This window comes from Ahaetulla prasina, chromosome 2 (genome assembly GCF_028640845.1).
Source record: "Ahaetulla prasina isolate Xishuangbanna chromosome 2, ASM2864084v1, whole genome shotgun sequence".
Taxonomy (NCBI): Eukaryota; Metazoa; Chordata; class Lepidosauria; order Squamata; family Colubridae; genus Ahaetulla; species Ahaetulla prasina.
In genome coordinates, this window is record NC_080540.1 from 176,786,729 (window position 1) to 176,804,240 (window position 17,512).

Here is a 17,512-nt window from a genome sequence, read left to right on the forward strand (position 1 = left end):
CACGTCACATGACATATCACGGCGGTTTTTTGCCTTTGTGGAGCCGGGGTGGGTGTGGCCTGTGTGTGATACATCTGGCCCATGGGCCGCCAGTTTGGCACCCCTGCTCTACCCACATTCCCACAACAGCAGTGGGGCTTGAAGCAAATGTATGCATCATTTAAATAGCAGGGGAGAAGGGGAACCACTGCTGGACTGTATGCCCTTCTTAGGCTTGGTTTTGTGTCTCTTCTCTTATAATCACAGCTTGAAGAAGGATTTGGGACATCACCAATTAGAGGCACCTAGCAATACCTCCTAGTATTAGAGGAAAGACCATTTCTTCATCAATAAGCAAGTGCAGCTTTGACTCTCCAATTTTTCAAGTGAAACAGCAGCATTTCCATCTCAATGTAATTGTTATTAACAATGCTTGAGATTCTGCTTTCCTTTTAAAACACTGATAGCGGTCCTATAAATGCCCATATGTATATTTACGTAGGAGTCTATATACATAGCTGTGAAATGTAAAGAAACGATGCCAGAAAACTCATATCAAGATGTGGGACTGGAAGGATGAAGTGCTTTAGAATGCATGCAGTGCTCCGGATGGGGGATTCCTCTGGAAGGTATCATGAACAGGCCCCTCTCAGTCTTAGTGGGACCACTAAGTAAAACAGCTTCCTTCCTTTCTCCGGTGGACTGTCTCCATATTATTGCACTGCATATTTGTGGAGACAGCTGCAGTGGAGGGATGGGCCAGTCTGCAACTGCTGTTAAAAGCTCTGATTTAGGAGAGCGCTGATTTACAAAGTATGTTGAAATGTACTCACTTTCTTCACATGCCAGAATGACACAAACACGCTCCAGTAATCTATTGTTTCTGATGTTTCTTTAAGTGGCTTTATCCCATCATTAGCCCATCCCCGAGGCAGCCTTAGGTCATCCTTAGTTATGTGTTTTCCCCATTATCCCAAAATATACATTATGATTTGATGCACTTCCCCAATCATTCTTTGGCAGAAAGGTGATGCTTTGGGTAGAGGATGGGATCAGGAGTATGAAACATCTTGGTGCAGGAATACTTCCTTCCTTAAGCATCCTGGGATTGTCTTAGTCATTCTGATCTGGGTAGCTGATAGTCCAGATTTTTCGAATGAGACTCTCTCTCTGCTCAAGCACCGAGCCATTCTTCAGCTCAGAAACTTGGATGCACCTAAACACAGGTGAATAGTAATGATTTGTTTTTTTGGGGGGGGCAGGAGAGACAATTTTGTTCTGCATGGTGCTTCTCCACTCCCCATCTCCACTACCACACACATACACAAGTGACAGTTTTTATTTGGTCTAAAGAATGTGGATTTAGTGCTTTTCTGGATATCAATTGGTAACAGGCTTTTTTCTGACATGAGATTTAGTACTATTCCAGAACAAAACAATTACTCTCCAGAAGACCTGATATTAGCTGTTAGCTGGGCTTTCTTTGAACCTCTGTCCTGTGTACAAAATAGGAGTTTTGATCAATGGATGAACCTTCCAGTAGAAATTCACTTTCTCCCCAGTGATTGCTGGATATTTTCCTAATGATGTTTGATGGGAGGAGAGGGGAGAGGAGGGGAGGGAAAGGGAAGCAAAGCTGGGGAATCCCTTTCCTTAGCATGATCTGTACAACAGGATAGAGATCTCCATTGGGGGCAGAACATTTTAGATTAGTATAGTTTCAAGGACTGGTGACAGGCACTTTAACTGGGCTGTGGGGAAGAAGCCTTCAGGAGACTGAAGGACAGAACAACAGCACAATATCCAGCTTCCACTACAGCAGTGGTTCTCAACCTTTATAGTGCTGCGACCCCTTTAATACAATTCCCCATGATGTGGCGACCCCTTTAATACAATTCCCCACAATGTGGCGACTCCCAACAGTAAAATTATTTTTGTTTTGAATTTATCGCACCTGAAGCCATATTGGTGACCCCCAACTGTAAAATTATTTTCGTTTTGAATTTAGCGCGCCTGAAGCCATATTGGCTAGCGATCTGAACTGCTTGCGATTGCCTTGAGGACGGAGGCATTAAAGCGGAGACTCCTCCCCTATTAAGTTTATCGTGCCTGAAGCCAGATTAGGCTAGCGATTGGGAGTGATTGCAGCTGGCTTGAGAGGGAGACATCAGAGCAAAGATTTCTCTCTTTTTTAATTGATCATGCCTGAAGCCGAATTCAGCTAGCAATTTGAAGAGCCTGCAGCTGGCTTGTGAAGTCAACCATTGGAGCACGATTCTTCAACTCGCAAGTATACTTCCCATATTTCTGATGGTCTTAGGCGACCCCTGGCAAATCGTCATTCGACCCCCAACGGGGTCCCGACCCACAGGTTGAGAACCGCTACTCTACAGGCAATACCGACAACTATTTAATTCAGTTTCTTGTTTCAACATCTTTTGTTCACTGCTACAAAAGTTAAAACAACTGTAGGAGAATTCTAACCCTAAAACAAAGCTCTACCAAGCACCATCATACCAAACGCTAGGGTTAGCAGTATGTGCATATCACAGTGAGAAGGAATGTAATAGACTTGGTTGCTAGGGTAGCATAAACATGAGTTATATCCTTGTTTCAGACTGATAAACAAGATTCCTAGTGGCCACAAGAAGGAATTTGCTCCAGAATTTTCAGACGAAACATGTAGGCTACCTATTACCATGCAAGATCTGAGAAAGTCTTCATAGGACTGCAAAAGATCTCAGGGTAGGCAAATAGGATGGAATTGGCAGGCAACTTGCAGCCCACTAGCCTTTCTGTATTTTTTTTTTAGCTCAGTGTAAAGTGCATTAGAGGCTATATGTTAACATTTTATAAATTTGAAAACTATTCATAAATTTGTGGTATGATCTGCCGTTAATTATTCTTAATAAGTGAAGGCTGACTCCCCCGTTAATTAAACTTAAATTTCATGATTAGTACTGTATAATAATATAGATCATTTGTTCGGAAGGGGGTTAGCAATGCAGGAGGCTGCATACAAACCCAACTCCCCCACCTACAGTCTTTTCATATATCTATTTAAGTTCTGCAAGACCATTGCCAGTGTTGTTGCTAATACATTTTTCGGTCTTTTGATATCTTTGCTTGCATTTTGAGGGCTGTAAAATCTCCTTTTGTAGCAACAAATAAGATTATTTCAGAGTAACTGAAGCTTTGGCACACTTCCTTGGAAGCAAGCCCCGCTGTGTATAGAGACAGTTTGAGCAAGTCATTGTATCTAGTTGAAGGAAAAATCTGGTGGGGTTTAAGCAAAATCATTTTTCATCCAGCTTTCTGCCTGGCAGATAGGAAGCCATTTATGGTTTCTTATTCAGAGCGGTTTACATCCAAATAACTTAACTACTAGGTTGCAACTCCTTGCTTTGTTTCAACATGGGTTTTTGCCACTGCCTTTGTTCTACAATTCTCATTAGCCCCAGCCAGCATGAGGAGGGAGTATAGATTACGAGAATCGCAATCTATAATATATAGATGAATCCACCTTGGGAAAGGTTGGCTTGTAACAAGACGGAATGCCATCTAGCTCACCTCTGTGGTTTTCTGTTGCAACTAATGAAGGTATTAAGATGGTAACCTAGGTAACCAGATGGGCCCTTTGAATCTATAACATTACCTTTATCTTTGGCAGCAGTTGTTCACTTTTTATTCCTTTTCCCATTAATGTAGGTAACGTTTTTCCTGGCTCTATTGTTACATCTCCAGAACTTTACTAGTCTTACCCAGGTTTTTTTTGTTCGTTTGTTTGTTTGGGTGGGTGGGGGGGCTGATTGTTACAATTGCAAGATGCAGAGCAAAGGGAAAAAGAAATCCAGTCAAGCTATTCTTGCTGCTAGTGCCTGCATGTGTGAGTTATCACAGATAAATTAGCCAGTGCTTACTGATGTAAAGAGAACTTGGGAATACTAGCAATTGCATTACACAAAGGTGAATTAAATACAGCCTTGGCATGCATTGTGCTGGGTTTTTGTTTTTTTTAATCATTCTTCTTGCAAGAGGCACTCTGCAAGTGTGTGAGCTTGCTGGTAGCTAGAGACAGCGAAGTCTGCACTAAAGAATTTTGCACACAAAAATGTCATTTAATTAGTCATTATTCCTCAGTTTCATCTTAATACTCTAGTAATGGTTTTTAAATTATTTATGAAGCCTGGAATTTCTCATGGTGTAACATTAATGAGTAACACGCAGAGGTATCATGGCACATTAGTTAGTGATGAAAGACTTCCTTAGTTAGAAAAGCTGGAAATTGTTATGCTAACAGACCAAATGGGCTGTTTGGATATCTCATCCAGAAATGTTCAGAGTAGCCTTGTGTCACTTTTTCTACTAGTTGCTTTGAATATAAAATGATTATATTTGTTCATCTTTTCTTACACTTGCTTGAGAAACTATTGTTCATGAAGAAAAAGATCGTTATTTTCTTGCCTATAAATTTAGGAATCAGAGGATATAGCATATGCACATTACATTAAAATATCAGATCCCCAATAGACTTTCCCAACATGCAAACATATACATATCTCATTAGAATTATGAAATTTCTAGATTTGGGGAAATATAAAATATATATTAATTTAAGTCAAATGTGATCAGACTTGCTTGCATATTACTTCTTCTAGCAATTATATGTGAAAAGACAAAATTATCTGCCATTATTGAACACAGCCACCTTTTTGTTCTATATTAATCAAACTTGGCAGAAGAATGGAAAATGGTGACGTCTAGCCTCCACACATCAGTGTGCCCTTCAGACTTAGAAATACTGGTTAATCAAGGGCAAACTTTAATCTGTGATTAAAGCTTTACTTGATTACTCTGCCAATTATATTGATTAAATTACATTGATTAAATAGATGCTGCAAGAGGTATAAAACCAACCTGCTCTTGGTTTTTACATGCATATTTTTTAAACCAGAAGGAAGAAACAATATTTAGCCTAGTACATTGTTTGTAGCAATAAATAGGGTATCACACTGGGATTTATTTATTACATGCAGGTATATCTACCATTAGATTCATCTTCTCCTTGCCCTACTGATTTTCTTTGTGGCTCACTATTACTCCAAAGCGCATAAAACCCAATGTTTTCAAAGAGATCTCAAGATAGAAGAAGGAATGATAGAAATGTATGAAGCATCAATCCCAGCAAGAAAACATGTGGTAATTCTTCCTTCTGAGAAAGGTACAGATGTTTCATATCTATTGTTATACAAAGACACCTCCCTCCTCCTCCTCCTAGGCGCAAAAAAACCACAGAAAGCCCTATAGCACGGGTCTCCAACCTTGGCCAGGTTAAGCCTGGTGGACTTCAACTTCCAGAATTCCTCTTGGAGTTAAAGTCCACCAAGCTTAAACTGACTAAGGTTGGAGACCCGTGCCCTATAGAATCAGTAGGGCACCACTTCCCCCCCCCCAAAAAAAATAATCACTGCCAACAACATCCAGAGAAAACCAGGTTAGTTTCCTGAAATCTGATCAGACTCCATTTTTTCTAGTATTATCAGTTTTGATTGGGAGCAACTTTCTGTGGTCTCAGATGGACTATCATATTCTCTATTTTTCTTTTTTTAAACTGGAGATGCCAGAGATTGAACCTGCAATGGTTCTACCCTGATTTAGTTTTCTGCTCTATATTGTATGATCACAAAAATTCCCAGAGGAATTGGCAAAAAGGAGAATTCATTTTTTTAGAGATGTTTCCTAACTTTCATGCAAGAGTCCTATAACAACATACATGAGATAAATTTTCCCAACCATATCTTTCCCATCACCAGTCCAAGCAAGTTCCAATTTCATCATTTATTTATCATTTTATAATTCTGTTTATATATATACATATATATATATATATAAAAAGCTATCAAGAGAGAAAGTTAGATCGCAACAGGCCTGACAAAAGAGAAGAATACATAGGGCAGGGTGGATGGGTGGGTGGAAATGGTATCACGTTTCAGGAGAAAGAGGACTGTTTAAAATACTTTTTTCATTTTTTTCTCTTTTTAATTCCAAGCCACCTTAATAGACCCACTAAAAGACTTCAAAAACACCAGTCCTAAGACATCTAAAACAAACTCAAGCACAAGGGTTGGAAATATTTACAGAGAGGGAAAAGGCAGGAACGATTTTGTGTAGGGCTGCTCAAAACACCAGAGTACTTTTATTATTTTTTATTATTATTTTAAAAAACTTTGTATGCAAAAAAAGCAAGGATTCATTTCATCCCCGACAAGCAAGAGAAAAAATAGTCATCATTACAATAGACAGAGGTGGAAATGGGGTAAGGGTTGATTCAGTGAACAAGAAGCCACTTTTGAAAGACAAGAGTGTGTCGCAAGGCAGCTGCGTGAGATGCATTCAAGAAGCAGGGAGGGTCTTGGGTTTTTTTTTGTTTTTTTCTGCTGTTTGAGAGGAGAGTTGGAGTTAAGACAGAGGGAAGAGGAAGAGGAGGTTGTCAAATGGTGGGATTTGGCCCAGTGGAAAGAACTGGATTTTGATCACCCAATGAAAGAGGGAATGTGAGTTTACATGACAGAAAGGACAAAGGGATGTTTTTAAGTGGGCTGTTCAGCACCAGGAGACCAGGTCTGGCAGCAGTTCTCAAACTGTCTTTCTAGGATACCTTGAGATTTCTTGGCAATTGATCAGAGGCTCTTGTAGGGCTATGGTAACCAAGGGCTACTTTAATGGCAGGTATAGAGAATCAATTTAGGTGAAGTAAAGAGGATGTTCAATAGGACCAACTGGTCAATGGCTTTCATGAACGCAAAATAGGTCTCAACTTCCATGACAGAAAAATGGGAATATTTTAGTGGATTAGCAGAGCCGGCTTTCCTCAAGGTAAAAAGTTTGAAAGCCACAATTTTGAGAGAACTGCTGCCTTGGCAAGGCCTGATTTAAAATGAACAACAAAGGGAAGAAAGTGACAGATCAGCAGAGACACAATCAGAAGATTTGGCTGGAGCACCCCTTCCCTTCTAAAAGAGGCATCAGGAGACCATCCTTAGTTGAATCCTTGAGAAGGTGGTAAATGGCAAAATTGAAAGGCCCAGACCCTTTCTGAATTTCAGCACATTGGTATTCCTTCCTTTTGCATAGCCACGACTTCTGGCTTCTAGTTCTTTCTAACCACCCTTTCTCTCAGAGGCAGAGAAAGGATTCCCTGTTTTTCAGTTCCCAATTCTTTCAGGTCACCTTCTGTTTTGTCTCCTGTCTTGATCTGGGTTGGGATTAGACATTGCAGCACCATCTAACATCCCCTTCTTGAACAAGAACAAAGAATGAACATTTGAGGATCTTGAGAAGGGGGGGTGTCATCTGCTCTTTTGGCAATTTTGAACCTTGATTCCCTCCCCTCTTATGAAGCCCTGGGCTTCACCAATAAGCTCATCCCTTGAATCATGTCATATGCCCCTCCCCTTCTCCCTCCCTTCCCCTTCCCTTCCCACCACACAAAACATGGACATAGTTTGCTGAAGGATAACTGGTTGGGGGGGAGGTGTGGAAATGAGATACTTTTTAGGTGGATTATTTGAGGAATCCCCTGATTTTCTAACCCTCCCTGATTAGTTTTTTTGGGGTGGGGTTAGCCAGTAAACAAAGGGTAGATTCCACCAATTACTATTTCCATTCGAAGAACATTGATTCTTTGATTCTTTGCCTGGGTGAGGTGATTAACCCTGTGCTCACCTCCCCTGCCCCCAGCAATCCATAGGGAAATCCTCTTCTCCAGGACTGGGGGCGGGGGGAATCCTTTGGGAAAACGCCTCCACTTATTCCAGGGCAGTGACCACATTGGTAGGACTGGTAGCCCCAGAGCTGTCATTTCCACCTCCTTCTTTGCCTTTTTGGCCACTGTACTGGCCAATGAAGGAGCCATCCTCATTGAACTGGACGTCCACACTGCCCCCATAATCTGCCAAGCTATCGTCACTGCCCAGAGCCTTGATGTCACCATTCAAGGAAGGTTGGCTGCTGGTGAAGGGTTTCTCCTCATTGTCACTGTAGGGGGGAAAAGGACAACAATGAGAAAGGATAATAGAGTGGAAAGAATCGTATCTTTAGCAATAGAAATTCAAAGTCAGCTAAGTAATCTGAAACCCTGCTGTCGTTTTGAATTAAATGGTTCCAAATCCACAGCAGGGTTGGTTTGGAGGATCCATGTTGCTTGGGGCTTTTAGGGATTGCAGTCCAAAAAATCTGGCAAACAGTAGGCTGGCAACCCTGATAAAAGTCACAGCATGCTAAGAGAATAAATAATAATATAGTTGTTTAGAGGGAAGCATAGTAGTATTATATATCTGCACATATAAGCAAGATGTGCATAGCTATGGGTGAACATGCACATAAACTCATGCCAGGGGCCAGTCCACATTCCATAAGGGGGCTTCACACAATCGCAGAATGACTGAAAGGGAAACTCCAGCTGCCTTTATGGAAGACCAGAGTTTGCAGCTTACACCAAAATGACTTTGTCACAGCATAAAATGAAATGGCCCATATTTAGGCAGCATGTTATTAAATGTCTGGAAGGCAAATCGATCTGACTGATGGGGCTTAAAGAAGTCATTCCATCTAAACCTTCCATATTGGTTTCAACAGTTAATGTGCAAGAGAACTTCCCTGCATCTTTTCATAGCTGGTGAAACCATCAGTCCATCTGGATCATTCCCTTCAGGAAGCCAGAACATAAGACCCTGGTTGCTTCTCCATTAAAATACATGCTAAGAATCTTTCAGTGGGCAGCATGCTGTCAATCTCCTTTGGAATGCAAAAAAAATAGCCTTCAAGACAGGGTTTTTCAGATCAAGGAACAAACCAAATTTTGTATGACATGTCACAGGCCACACTCCTAAAGTTGGCAGAGCCAAGACCCATTTTAGAAGAGGAATTCAAGAGTTTTAAGGGTACTTAAGAGTCAAATAACCTTTTTTTTTTTTTGCCACTTCCAGGTGAAAAGTTATATACAGTTAGCTTCATTCTCCCTAAGGAGAATTCCAAAAAAATCAGAAGGCCTCATTCAGCCCTGGGTCACATTTTGTGCATGCCTGCTTTAAGAGGATGGGATGCTAAAGCACAAGTGCTATATACTATACCAGAGTTGTCATTTATTTTTGTTCTGGAGCCCCAGTACTGGCTAATGAATGAGCTATCCTCATTAATGGGTCATCCATGTTGTCCTAGTTTGGCAAACTGTCATTCCCTCCTCAGGACTTTGATGTCACCCACAAGGAGGGCTGGCTGCTTGTGAAAGATGCTAGAAAGTGTGCTTGTGTACACAGATGTGTTCTCTAGAGGCAAAGTGAAATCATGCAAAACAGGAAAGGCCACTTATGAATGGCACAACTCAAAACAACTTCATGCTGATATGAGAGGGATCTCATTAGTTGGATCTGGTCTCATCTTATTCTATTATAATCTGTTAGTCATGGTTGGCTATGTCAAACTGTGAACAGGTTGCCTTATTTGCCAAATTGTAATGATTTCATTCAAAAATGGAATGGAATTAAAATGAAACAAAATGCAAATATTCATCATCCTGTATTTCTCTATATCTCCCACAGATGTTCCCAATATTTTCCTTAATTAGGCCCTTCTTCTCTCTTGGGGGAGAGATTGTCGTTACAGTGTGACTTTTCCACATAATATATCTAAGTTCTCAATATTAAAGAAAAAATATTATTTTAAACAAATTACTGAAATTAGAGGAGATTGTGGCCATCTTACAAGGTATTTGTATTCTTACCTATATTTTGTGTTCTTTTGAGTAACAACGTCAAATAAACTCTGAGACATACATACCACTTAAAGTACCCTCATGGCATGAACCATGGCTAACAAGCTATTTGATTAAATTTGGAAAAACATATGCTTAAAAATACAATACTTTTTCACTTATCAGCAACTAACAGCTTTCTCCAAGTATGAGGTCCCTGTTGGAATTCAGTTCCCAAAATCTGTTGCCATAGTTTCAGATTATGGGAGAGGAGCCCTCACACATCTGGAAAGCAGAAAAAGCCTGCACAATTTGGTTATTATAGCACAATAAAGCTCTAGTTTTTATGGACCTCAATCTGTGAGCTTGGGATGTAATGGGTAAAATCTGAAAGCACCCCAGCAGACAACATTCAGTTTCTTGTAAATTACTCAGGAGAATGTTCCTACACTGTCACATCCATTATATTTATTTTACATACATTTTATGCATTTGTACGATCTCATTACCATATTAATAGATATGAGGCTAAAAGTCTCCCCTCCCCACGTTTGTCTATGAAGTTGAGGGTTATTTAAAGTTAAGCATATTCACTGATTTTGTTGACTAGCTGAAGTCTGGATTTTATAAACTACTATATGTGTACTAAGGCAAATAATCATAAGGAAAATAAAATAGAGTCTAATTAGGAGCAAGTTTACAACTGCTGTGAATTCATGGGCACATCTGGAATTTTGAAGCCATCTTATGGATGCTTTTTAAAAATGACTGCTGGGAGGCTGGCCCTTTCAGAAAATGGCGGTCACGGAGGTGATTAAGCAGTAAGAAAGCATAAATCTACCAGGATTTTGTTATCTCCTCCCTCTCTACTCCTGATTGCAGTGCTTTCTAATAGATTTTTTTTTCTTTTAGTCTTTTTTCTGAGCAACTAGAAATGTTCCCTAAGAAAACATATAGTGTTCTGTGACTAAAGTAGGTGAGGCTTTTTGGTCAAAAGTGGCACTATAAAAAGCAAAATAACGATTACAGTACAATAAGGCAGCTTAGGCATTGGCCTGGAAAATGGGAGGCCATGAGTTCTAGTCTTCCCTTAGGACAGGAAAACCCACTGGGTAACTTGGGGTCAGTCTCTCTCTCTCTCTCACTGTCCAAGCCAACACACAGGGTTGCTAGGGAAAATAGGAGGGAGCATTATTTACACCATTTTGAGTTGTAAAGAAATAGAGATGAAATATAAATCAAATATCCCAAAGGTGCTTTTTCAGGAGGCAACTGGACTTTTTGGTTTTTCTTTGAAGACGTTTTGTTTCTCATCTAAGAAGCTTCTTCATCTCTGATAAATCAAATAAATACATTATTCTGTGGATAAAGGATTTTATTTTCATTTTTTTGGTTTATTTTTATCCTACCTTCATCATTTTTATTCTTATTAATTTATTTATTAAATGTATATGCTACCCATCTCACTTTTAGGCAATTCTGGGTGGCTACAATCATACCTAATATTCTACCTTCCACCTATTTTCTCCACAACAACAACCCTGTGAGGTAGGTTGGACTGAGAGTGATTGACTGATCCAAAATCACCCAGTCAGCTTTCATGCCTACAGCAGGACTAGAATTCACAAGTCTCCCAATTTTTAGTCTGGTGCCTTAAAACCACTAGACCAAACTGGCTCTCAGAATATATTTTAAAGAATATACTTTAAAATCTTGCTGTCATCTTCTCCTCCGGAGGATAAATTTAAACTTCTTATACTGATATTATCTGCTTTCTAACATTCCCCCCCCCCCGATACTTATATGTATGCGCAGGAAGGGATCTATGATCCTGTCTCTTCTCTACTTACAAATCATGAATAATTACCGGTTTAACCAATATTGCTCTATTAAAGAAGCACAGGATATGAGCTCTTTTTAAAAGGGCTATGTCAACAAAACTCCTTCTCAGTCTTTACAGTCTTTACAGAATAATTTTTACAACAGCTACCATTGTTCTGCCTTTCTTTTATGCATATGGAGAAGACTCGGCTCATTTCCTTTATTTACCTTCCCAGGGGTGGGCTTCAAAAATTTTAGCAAAAGGTTCTCTGCCCGATTGCTGGGTGGGCGTGGCCATGGTGGACATGGCCTAGTCGGCCTCCTGCACTAGGGTGGAGGGGTGGGCGTTTTTGCCCTCCCTGAGCTCTGGAGGCTTTCCCAGACTCCAGAGGCCCTCTGAAGACTGTGTAGGATCTTAAGCAACACTTTGCCCTGCTCATGTATTAAACCAGGGGTGTCCAAACAGCAAAGCTGGCTGAGGAATTCTGGGAGTTGAAGTCCACAAGTCTTAAAGTTGCCAAGTTTGGAAACCTCTGTATTAAGCAGAGATGGAGGCCTCTTTTTTCACTCCAAGCAAATCTGAATGAGAAGTGAGTCTTGAAAGCCTCGCCCAGTTGGGGAGCTTTAAATGGAAACAGACCAATCGGAGGGGAAAGGAGCAAATGCAGCAGTGTGGAACAGTGCTCACTATGGGCCTGCTTCATTTCTGCTTTCTGGGCAAAGATAAGCCTGTTTTTAGTTTATTAAGGTCCCACCTTTTCTCTAGGGACTCATGTATAAAAAAGTTCTTCCATCTCCCACCTGGGTACACAATTTAACTCACAATAATCCTGTGGGCCCTGAGATAATCACCGCCCTCACATTACTGACTGGCTGAGTAGGGATATGAATCTGACTTTCCTAACCCTCTCTAGCCACGCTATCACAATGACCCCCATGTGCTTAAGATACACATACACTCTATGCCTAGACTGGCTTTTCATCCCTGGAAAAATCAGCACAATGTTTCCTAGTGCTGCTGTGCAGATTTGCAAGAACAGCAATGAATATCTAAAGTGATGGGTGTACAACCATGGAATGAAATAGAAAAAAAAGGGGGATTAGAGCATGGGTATCCCTATGTGAAGGAAAGCCTGTACTTCAAAGAAGATAGCTGTACACTAAGGGGCATCAAAGTTTACAATAGTTTAATTGAAAGAGAACACACCTAGGAGCAGATACCAAATACCGGACATGTCAGAGAGCTTGGGTTTACCCCCACTCTAACATTAAAATGTCCAGCTTTGCCTCACTGGGTGAGGAAGTCTCCAATATACAAAAGGGAAGCATGCAGAATTAGAGTTCTGAATTCCAAGTTCCACGGACCATCAAGCATGCATTGGATGTGCATAAACTTAAATGGAAACCCTGTGAACATGTGTGGAGGAGAACTGAAACAGAACCAAAAAGGATCCAGCCAAATATGTTTGATTTGCATTTAGAATCAACAGGCAGATGTGGAAATTAGTAGAGCCAAAGGAGCACTCAGAAAGCTCCTTTTAAACCCAGGAAGCTCATTTGAGACTCTTGCAAATGAGTACTAAACCAACTCAAAGGCTGTGTAGACTGACCCAGTACTAGAGAGAGGACTATGTGAATTTAGCAGAGAGAAGCAGACAGACTGCACAGCATCTGCCAGAGATTTTCAAAAGAGGGACTGCCAGCCAGTATCCCTACTTTTGAGATCCAACTGGGGTGGCAGCTGGCTAGATACAATTTTGGTACCCAGGGGAGGTAAATTAGGGAGGAAATAGCAAGATATGGCAGGCAGGCAGGCAGGGTAAGGGAAGGTTGTTACCTAAATCTAATCATTGATGAACTTCATGAAAGGGAGATAATGAGAAAGAGAGGGAGGACAAACCATGCACAGTTAGCACTGATCACTTTTATCCCAGAAGCATTACAATGCCTATCCACACATACATTTGAACATACACCAAAGATACCCAGCAAATATCATGGTACTGATAGAAGAGAATATTTGTAGCTCAGGGTTGAAGTGTGGGGTCCTTGGTGCTCTCTGAGCTTGGTAGTTTTCTTGCAGACATTTCATTATCAAACTAACATCATCTGCAGATGATGTTACCTACCGTAGTTTGGTAATAAAAGATCTGCAAGGAAGCCATGAAGCTCAGAGAGCACCAAGGGCCCCGTTGAGTTTTCTTATTGCTGTGGCTGCAATATAACCCGGTAGGAGATTTGGGATTGTTCAAACAATGGGACAGTTCTTTTTCTGAATTTCTATTAACAAAAACTGCTTCCTAGAGAATGGAAATCAGAATTCCGATTAAGACAGTAAGGTAACATTAGGCACATATGTCCACATACGTAAACACAAAAGAGACAACTTTTTAAACAAGGCAACTCTGAAGTATGAAATCTCAGTATTTTCTTTTAACAATTTGATTATATTTTATGTTTCCTCTGGAGGGAGAGGGGATGATTCTTTGAAAAAGGTGTCAGGGCTCAAATGCATTTACTTCAGGGACAGCAAGATAAATTTCAGTCTACCTGCAATTATGGTGGAGACTCTTGACAAATGACATTTTAGGGAAAAATGTATTCTGAAATTTTAAAAGCCATTTTCATATGTAGTCCCTAACCAATATTCTTTCTAATGAGAAATATCCCTCTTGCCACTGCTATTCACTAGAGAGTAGAAACAGAAAAGAATTGTTTTAAAATTATCTGTAGCCATTTTTAGGATTATTATTTTCCATTAATTAAGATTTTTCTCAAATTCCCTTTATGGAAATGGCTTTTCTTTCTCCCGGATATGATAAGGTCAGTGAAACCCAGAAGCATGCCAATGGGTAATGTTATCCTGGCCCTTCTAAGCTCACCTTCCCCCAGCAACATGCAGTGCAAAATTCATTGTTTACCCCTTGCATTCTTACCTCTCCAGGGATCTGGGTTAGTCAAGTAAAGGCAGGGGAGATTAGAGAAAAAAGAAGAAAAAGTAGCATCATATTTCAAAGAAGGTAAGTTGAAGTCAAAGGAGAGAAATGGAAGGCACCAATAGATCCTGGCACCATTCAGATGGCTGGGTTTATATATACAAAGATTTATACAGTACGTACATATAAAGGGGAAACACTATGAATTTCCCTTCCTTGCCCTTGCCAATCCTTTTTGTTATCTTCTTATATCCGTGAGCATAATTTAGCAGTCTTGATAGCCCCAGCCTTCTATTAATGCACTGTGAATGACAGCACTTAGATCTTTTTGCTGCTCTGGTATACTAAGCCACCAAAAACTTGCTGACAGGGTCTCATAAGTGTATTAAATCATTCTATCTCCTCCTGCCCCCTCCCAACATTAACCATCTGTTGGCAAGTTAATGTGCTTTTGATTAGAATCTGTGGAAAATGTCTCATTCCCACTCTGTCATTTTTGCATTCTTGTTGTGCTGTCATACTGCTTCCTCACACCCTTAAATCTATGGCTGATAAACCCCAAAGACTTAAATAATCAAGGCTAAATTTGTACCCAAACTATACAAATTTGTATCAAGATAATCCCAACTGATCATGAAAATGGTATGTACTGTATGTATTATAAAACAAAGGAACTATGTATGTCATTTATTTGGGGCAATTTACTGTTTTCTAGCCATGAAAAAGAGCAATGATTTATCGTACCTGTATTCTCCAAAGGTCTCATCCTTCATGGGCCTGGCCTCAGAATCCACCTGCGTATCTTCTTTGTCTTTCACTAGGGTAGAAGAGAAAGTATGTTACACAAGGCAAAAGGGTTGGTGGGCAGGGACCCTCCAAAGTGGGACCTTGGGAAGGGAGTGGGCAGGGGGATTTCCCAACAAGGAACGGGGAAAACTTTAAAAAATATGGAAAAGAAGAAGGGGAGGGTTTGTCTCTCAGTGGGACTAGATTTCTCTTTAATTCCTTGAAATAAGGGTATAACCAGCAAGATGTGAATGCAAGATGGGGAGGGGGGGGGTTGAGAGCAACCCTACAGTGCTAGGAGGTTGGAGTTAAAGGGACTGTTGTAAAGAAGCACCTGTCCACCCATGTTGTACCACAGCCTTCCCCAACCCCGGGCCCTCCAGATGCATTAGAACTACAACTCCCAACACTCACAGACAGAATATTCAGTAACAGCACTGGCTAGAAAACAAGAGTGATTTATGTCCCACACCTCTGAAAGGTGCAGAATTGGAGAATATTGAAGTACACTAATCCATCATCATCTCTGGACAGTTTTTAAGACACTTGTGAAGCATTATAAAAAGAAGCAATAGTGCTGTAAGAACAATACATCTATTTCAACACTGCTGCCACTATTGCTATCATCATTATCTTGATTTACTGTTTTGTCTTTCTGCTCAAGGGTAGCTTTTAATTCTTGAATTGAAAAGAACAAACATATTTTCTCATCTTCTTTAGCAAGCAGTAATGGGAGTTGAAGTTTTAGAAAAGCTGAGAATCTGCTAGAAGAGCACTCGCCTGCTTTTCTAGTTTCACTAATCATTAAACCAGGTTAAGCAGATGGCACAGCTATGTCTATAATATGTTCAATATTTCCCCACCATGTTTTTAGCTCACTATCCTGAGCCTGATGTGGTATCTTTTTTACTGGACTAAAAAACTCATCATTTTCTGCCAATCTGGCAGGCAATTATGAATGTGGTAGCATATTTCCAGCTCAGGAAATCTGGCTTAAATGTACCTAACCCAGACCAGCAACTCAGATGTTGATGTGAGCTTTGGACACAAGAGTCAAACTTTGAGCTCAGTTGTAAACTTCAGCTTCTTTTCTGTAAAATGGGAACGATAACAACCTACCTCACAGGACTGTTGTGAGGACCAACGGCACCAGGCACACTAAGCGTGCTATATAACTGATAACTGATAATAGCCTGGGGGGAGGCCCATGGGGGTCTGCCGCGAGGTGCTAGGGTGGGGCTGGGGGCACCTCACCCGAGTACTTGCCGCCCTTGCTGCGCTTGATGAAGCAGAGAAGCACCAGAACCAGGATGAGGAGGACAATGGCGCTGATAAATCCGATGAACCAACCTTCCGCAGCAAAGCTTCTTTGTCTCTCTTGAACTGTGGAAAATAATCGGTGCTTAGCATTAATACCATCTCACCAAAAGCTGTCTGTTCCCTACCAAGCAATGCGCTTGTCCAAAACAAGGGGCAGAAAGATGTCAACAGCCAACCCACCCCATAAGGACAACAAGCTACAGAGATGGACAATCTAGTGCTGCTGCTCTCCTTGAAAAAAACCATACTGGCCGGTGGGAGAAAATTGGGGACTAATTCAAAGGGCTGCCTTTTGCCTTTCCTGATCTTGAAAGGACCTTGAGAAGCTGCTCTACTAATTTTCTAAGAGAATTTTTTGGGGGAACTTTGTTATTATATATGTTGATGGCAGCAAGACTATTGTATGCACAAAAATGAAAGGACACTTCAATTCCTACTATGGGTGAATGGTTGCAGAAGTTGATGGAGTTGGCTGAAAAAGCAAAACTGACCACTTTGATTAAAGAAAAGAACATGAGTACTTTTGTTTCCACATGGAGACCACTTCTGAACTTTGTGCTTGATGTGGAAAAGAATGAAAATCTGACTTTGGCTTTTACTGATTAGACCGATAGATCTTTATAGAAATGGCTTGTGTGTATTATTATGAAAAAGCAAAAAATTGTGTTTTGATGTTTAATGCCTTATTTTACTGTAACAGAGTCAGAAGTCAATGCTGCTTCTTCTTTTCTTTTTCTTATCTTTCCTCATTTCTCTTTTCCTTCTCCCCTCCCCCACTTTTCTATTTACTTTGTATTTTGTATTTTATAATACTTCATAATTCAATAAAAAATAATGACAAACTGCTCTACTAGTCCTCCTCCTCCTCCTCCTCCTGCCTGATTGAGGGATAAAACTCTTCTTTCTGCATCTCTTAAGG

General features: G+C 40.5%; 1 protein-coding gene across 3 annotated transcripts in view; it reads right to left on the minus strand.

Annotated features, from left to right (window-relative positions):
* Positions 1–5,802: 5,802 nt before the first annotated feature.
* Positions 5,803–17,512, minus strand: part of L1CAM (L1 cell adhesion molecule) — a 112,408-nt gene continuing 100,698 nt past the window's right edge. For 2 of the 3 annotated variants that reach the window (XM_058166762.1, XM_058166759.1), the window contains 3 exons: positions 16,528–16,656; positions 15,232–15,304; positions 5,803–8,016 (listed from right to left, as the gene is read on the minus strand). In XM_058166762.1, the coding sequence (XP_058022745.1) occupies positions 7,788–8,016; positions 15,232–15,304; positions 16,528–16,656 (431 nt within the window). In that variant the 3' untranslated portion in view covers positions 5,803–7,787. The remainder of the gene's footprint in view (positions 8,017–15,231; positions 15,305–16,527; positions 16,657–17,512) is intronic. The other variant, XM_058166761.1, reaches the window with a different exon arrangement.